Raw genomic sequence first — 6,090 nt, 5'->3', positions numbered from 1 at the left:
TATTGTGCAGGAGTGGTTTCAAGAACATGAGGGAGACTTTACCTTGCTTAGGTGGCCCCCACAATCACCAGATCTCAATCCAATTGAGCATTTGTGGGATGAAGTTAAAAGAGCCATCAGGCAGCTGGTTCCACAACCATCAAATCTCACAGAACTGGACAGTGCTGTTCATCAGGCCTGGTGTCAGATTCCTCGCATCACCTTTCAACATCTCATGGAGTCAATGCCAAGAAGAATCGCCGCAGTATTGAAGGCAAAAGGTGGCCCAACGAAGTACTGATGGGGTGGTCATATTAATCTGGCTACTCACTGTATATTGAATACTTCACTCACTGTCTATTGGCATTAGTTCTCAGGATAAGCTGAAAGTTTGCCCTTATAAAATATATCCTTTTTTGCGTGTATAAAATATGACAGTGAAGTGTTTTCTTCAAACCTCTCTCTCCTTCCTACCCTCCATGGCTGTGTCTTATCCCATCACTAAGTGATATGGATGTGACTTTAAACTGTATATCACTGTAAGGAGTTGGTTGTCCTCCACATCATTTTGCATGAACATCTTCTAAGCCTGGGGTACCACAGGTGGCTGTGCAGAGCCCTTGGTGGAGGGATGAGCAGCAATCCAGCCCAAGCACTGCTTGCCAAGTCCTGGTCTATGCCATCAGCCTGAAGGAAGGGCCAGCTTTTCCTCATTTGCGCAATATGCTAGCATGGCCCTGTTCTAAGTTTATTCTTTTTCTATACTTTTTTTAAATTGCTACAATGTTTCATCAAACCTATTTCCTTATTTATAATATTTAGCTTTATCTAAAAGCTGCGGAAGCTCTTCCAGCAGTATCCGGCTACCTGTTCCAATAACCCTTGCCTTCTTATTATGAACTGACAGTTTGTAACTATGACAACATGTACTTTATAGGGTAATAGGGCATTTGGTACTTAGCACATTAGTACCTTGATCTCTGGTGGTAATATTAACAAATGCATATATAAAAAAATTAAATACAGTTACTCTAACACTGTCCTTAAAAATGGTAGAAAAAGCACCATTTTACTGGCAATGAATTGGGTGGGTGTCCCAACCTAAAAAAGATGTCACTGCTGGTGTTTCTAAATTCTAGGGGACACAGCGAGACTGGAGGAGCATCGTCACTTCCTTACAGCTCTCAATCATTGGAAGGTAAGCTTAGGTTTAGATGATGGAAACTGATTACCAAGACTGTTATTATTGTTAGATCTTTTTCTGTCCTGGAGAGGTAAAAGTCTCAAGGTGAAGTTGAAAAGACTTCTATGGGTTCAGTTGTCCTCCGCAGAATTCGCACAGTGCTTTGGTCACACCTCCGTTATAATCTTAGGTTGTATTGCAGTTCATTGTTCACTCAGCGGGCTGATCACAGGCCGAGTTCTCTGAGAGTAGGAATGGTGTTTTATCCATCCTCTCTCCCTGGCAGCTAGCACAGTTCCTTGTACTTCGTGGCACTCAAAGTGTCAGTTGGGCACATTAATAAAAAGCATTAAGGGGAAGTTTTTGCTTATATCCATTTTTTTACCACAGGAATTACATAACATAGCCCTTGCATAAGTAAAAATATTAGGAAATATTAAAAATAAACTAGTATTACTCTGCCTTTAGTATCGATATTAAAGTGGGCGGGAACTGTCTGTACTCAAAGGCTACAGGTCAGTGACTCTCTGCACATTTGATTCATACACACTTCTGAATAAACATCTTAAACCATCATGCATTATGTTGGTAATGTAAGCATGAATGTTTCTAACAATTTAAGATGCGGCTAGTCTGTTTCTTTTAAAGATAGAAATATTTGAAAGAAATATATCAACCAAAGATATATACTTCTTTAAAGTCCTCAATTGAATTTTCCTTTTGTTGTTTAGAGTCCTGTGTCAGTGTGCCTGGACTGTGCACCGGCACAGTGCTTGGTGCTGGCAGTATCGGCACAGATATTGCAAATGAAGCTCTGGACTTACAAAGGTAATGTTTCATCTTTTGCAAATATTACAAGAAAAGTGATTATGCTTATAACACCAATATTCCAAAATCAGTGTTTCCTCTATGCAAACAGTAACCAGTTCAACAATATAATGGAAGAGAAGATCACCTTTATGGTAGCAGCAAAACAGATAAAAAGGTATTTAGATATAAATTTTACAAGAAGTATCTAGAACTTCATGGGAAAAAAATTAAAATGCAGATGACTTGAATAACTTTCCAGATACAAGTTGTTTTTTAATGGGAAGACTCAGTATTGTAAGGATGTCAGTGTTCCCTGAACTAACCTATGAATTCAATGTGAATCCAGTCAAAATGGTTTTTTTTAGAATCCAACAAATGGTAGTAACTACATTAGAATATCCAGCAAAATTCTAAAAAAAAAAAAATTGAGACTAAAACGATCAGATATTATATTATAAAGCTATAGTCATGAAAACATTTTGATTAATAAAAAAATAGATTTCAGAAGATAAATGAAATAATAGATTTCAGGAAAGATTCAAACACATATGGAAATTTATTACATGGTAAAAGTGGCATTTCCTCCAGTAAGAGGAAATAGATTAAACTGTTAAGGGCATTATAATAACTCTGAAACCATTTGGGAAAACAAAGAAAGCTAGATCCCATTTTTATTCTTTATACTAATAGGAATTCCAAATAAATCAAAGAGTTTAAAGTAAACCAATAAAAGTATTTTAAAGAGGTATAAATTTTGTAATCTTAGTTTGGATCATCGTACATCCTGAATTCATGAAGAAAAAATATGATAAATTATATAAAAACTCAAAACTTAGGCATAACTATAACTATTTTAACAAAGTTAAAAGAAATTATAAACTGCACATAATGTGTGTATTTCATATGACAAAATGGACTAATCATTTTAATATATGAAGAGTTTATAGTGTAAAGTTATTAAACTCTCTGTATATTTTATAATAACTATATACTAACCTTAATCTGTACTAAACTTTATATATAGTATAAAGAATAAAGTTATTAGCCATTTTTTAAAAATAGTCAATAATAAAAAATATTGGACAGTGGACATGAGTAGAAACAAATACAAATGGCTAAGAAACTAAAAATTGCTCAGCCCCACTCACAGTTAAAAACATATATGTACATACTAAAAGAAATGGCTATTTTCATTTAGAAGGCTGTCAAAGATTTGGATGTTTGATGATATTGGTGAGAGTGTGAGAAAACAGTCACTCTTAAACTGTTTGTGAGGATATATTAGTCCAACTGCTATGGAAGGCAACTTGACTACACCTATCCAAAATGTAAGTGTATGTAACCCTAGACCCAGCAGTTCTGCCCCAGGAGCAAATAGCTTTATACAGCCTTGCAAAGATCTACGAACAAGACTATTCATTGATGTGTTTTTTCACAGTAGTGCTTTAAATATTTAAATACTAGAGTCCTGTTGCACAAAAAGATTTGTGCAATAGGCCTTCCCTTCCCCTGGCTGCCAGCACCGGTTTTCCTCCAGCACCTGGGACCTAGGCCTTCGCTCTGGTCAGAACCGCCTTCAAGCCCTGGCTGCTCTGGCCAGAGCCGCCTTTGAAGCCCTCACTGCTCCGGCCGGAGTCGCCTTCAAAACCCTTGCTGCTCCGGCCGGAGCCGCCTTCAGTCTTCGCTCCACTGCTTTGCGCCATATGCAAATTAACCGCCATCTTTGTTGGTGGTTAATTTGCATATCATGCTGATTAGCCAATGGGAGGTGTAGCGAAGGTACGGTCAATTACCCTGTTTGTCTATTATTAGATAGGCTAACTTGTTATGGCATATTCATACAATGGAGTACTCCACAACTGTTGAAAATTAGGTAGCTCTATAAACGCTAATATGGAAAGTTGTTTAAAGTACATAGTTAATAGAAAAAAAGAACAAGAATAGAACAAAAGGGTAGTGTGTATAATAACCCACGTATATAAGGCAAAAGAAAGGTGTGTATATAGGCCCATAATTGCCCATCTAAAACTCTGGAGGCAATATAAGTTTTGAACTCAGAGTATCTTTAGATTTTAGAAAGATTGTGTTTTGGAATTAAGTTTTTTTTTTTTAATATATTTTATTGATTTTTTACAGAGAGGAAGGGAGAGGGATAGAGAGTTAGAAACATCCATCAGTTGCCTCCTGCACACCCCCCACTGGGGATGTGCCTGCAACCAAGGCACATGCCCCTGACCAGAATCGAACCTGGAACCCTTAAGTCCCCAGGCCAACACTCTATCCACTGAGCCAAACCAGCTAGGGCTGGAATTAAGTTTTTAAAGAGTTATGTGTAATACCTCCAGAGAATATCATGGGCAGCACCCCATAATCAATTAAATTATTATTTCTGCAATGAAGTATTTATAAATTAAATGGTCAGGGAGGACAGGGGAGATTAGAGATTGGGGTATATACATTAAACAAGTTTGGGGAAGAATCATGATTGAAGCTGTTTGGTGGGTATATGAGAGTTCATTATATTATCTACTTTTATATCTGTTTCAAGTTTTCCATAATAAAGCTTAAAAATACATTTTTGGAGTGAGGTTTTGTAAATACATGTAGTGAGACAGAGTGGGATAAAAAAAAAAGAAAATAGCTTCATACCAGTCAGGTCAGGTTTTGCTGAATTCAGATCAATTCAGATTTTGCTGTTAAATGAATTATGGAAAATCTTTCTGGTTTCCATGTGTTTTAGATTTTGAAATTATAGAAAAGGAACTCATAACTGGATGATGTATAACAATACAAGTAATTTGTTCAGACAATTCAGAATTTCTTACCTCCCATAATGGGGCTGGGTTTTGTGGGATGGGAAATATAGAAGAGAGAAATTCTTGCTTTTTATTTTCTTTTTGTGCAGTTTATATTTTTAATTTTTTTAAATTAAAAGTAGTTTAAATTGAAAAAAAAATTACTAGTAAGACATTTGTCATGTCTTGATGGATCCCTGGGTTGCTTCCACCTTGTGGCTACTGTGAGTAATGATGCTGTGAATGTGGGTGTACAAATTAAGTTCTAGTCCTTGCTTTCAGTTCTTTGGGGTATAGACCTAGAAGCAGAATTGCTAGATCATTTGGTAATTCTATTTAGCTTTCTGAGGAACTGCTATTATGTTTTCCATAGCAGTTTCACCATTTTACATTCTCCACCAACTGCACAAGGGTTCAAATTTCTCACCAATGCTTGTTATTTTCTGTTTGTTTTTTTTATAATAGTCATCCAAACGGGTGTGAAGTGGTATCTCATTGTGGTTTTGTTAGTCCAGAGCTTCATTTGTGATATCTGTTCTGATACTACCAGCATCCCTATAATTAGTGATGTGAATCTTTTCATGTGCTTATCTGCCATTTGTATATCTTTTTTGGAGAAATGTCAATTTAGGTCCTTTGCTCATTTTTCAATTGTGTTATTTATTTTTTTGTTATTATTGAGTTGTAGGAGTGATTTGTAAATATTTTCCCCAAATCTCTGGGGTGCCTTTTCACTCTGTTGATAGTGTCCTTTGATGCATAGAAGTTTTCAACTTTGATAAATTTTGACTATATCTCTTCTTTTATTACGTGTGCTTTTGGTATATCCAAGAAATCTCTGCCAAATCCAGTGTCATGAAGCCTCCTCTCTATGTTGTTTGCTGACAGTTTTATAGTTCTAGGTCTTACATTTGGGTCTTGATCCATTTGGAGTTAATTTTGGTATATGGGGTAAGGTAATAGCCCAACTTCCTTCTTCAGCATGTGGATATCCCAGTTTTCCCAGCACCAATTGTTGAAAAGACTGTCCTTTCCCCCATTGAATGGTCTTAGAACCCTTGTTGAAAATCATTTGACCATATATGCTAGAAGGGCTTTTAAAGAACACCTATACTTTTAACCATTTCTTACACTGCATCGCAACACCGTGCAATGCTCAGTGGGGTTGTAGACTGTCAGTGCTGCAGAAAACCCCAAACAAGTGAGGGATACTCCCCATTCTATAGGTGGGAAAACTGAGGCCTGGGGTCAGAGCACTCAGCCCAGTGCTCTTGCCAATGCAGAGCTCCGCAAGTGCCTCCTGAAGTCCCCTGGGGCAGCTGG

At 37.0% G+C, this 6,090-nt stretch overlaps 1 protein-coding gene across 2 annotated transcripts in view; it reads left to right on the top strand.

The window, feature by feature from the left end:
• The window catches only part of ARNTL2 (aryl hydrocarbon receptor nuclear translocator like 2), a 40,490-nt gene that overhangs the window by 28,904 nt on the left and 5,496 nt on the right, over positions 1–6,090 (top strand). The window contains exons 10-12 of one of the 2 annotated variants that reach the window (XM_015560774.1): positions 1,119–1,177; positions 1,894–1,990; positions 2,082–2,147. In XM_015560774.1, coding sequence (XP_015416260.1) covers positions 1,119–1,177; positions 1,894–1,990; positions 2,082–2,147 — 222 coding nt within the window. The remainder of the gene's footprint in view (positions 1–1,118; positions 1,178–1,893; positions 1,991–2,081; positions 2,148–6,090) is intronic. The other variant, XM_015560775.1, reaches the window with a different exon arrangement.

Source organism: Myotis davidii, unplaced genomic scaffold (genome assembly GCF_000327345.1).
Source record: "Myotis davidii unplaced genomic scaffold, ASM32734v1 scaffold535, whole genome shotgun sequence".
Taxonomy (NCBI): Eukaryota; Metazoa; Chordata; class Mammalia; order Chiroptera; family Vespertilionidae; genus Myotis; species Myotis davidii.
The sequence above is the reverse complement of the archived record's forward strand: the minus strand, read 5'-3'. Positions and strand labels throughout refer to the sequence as shown.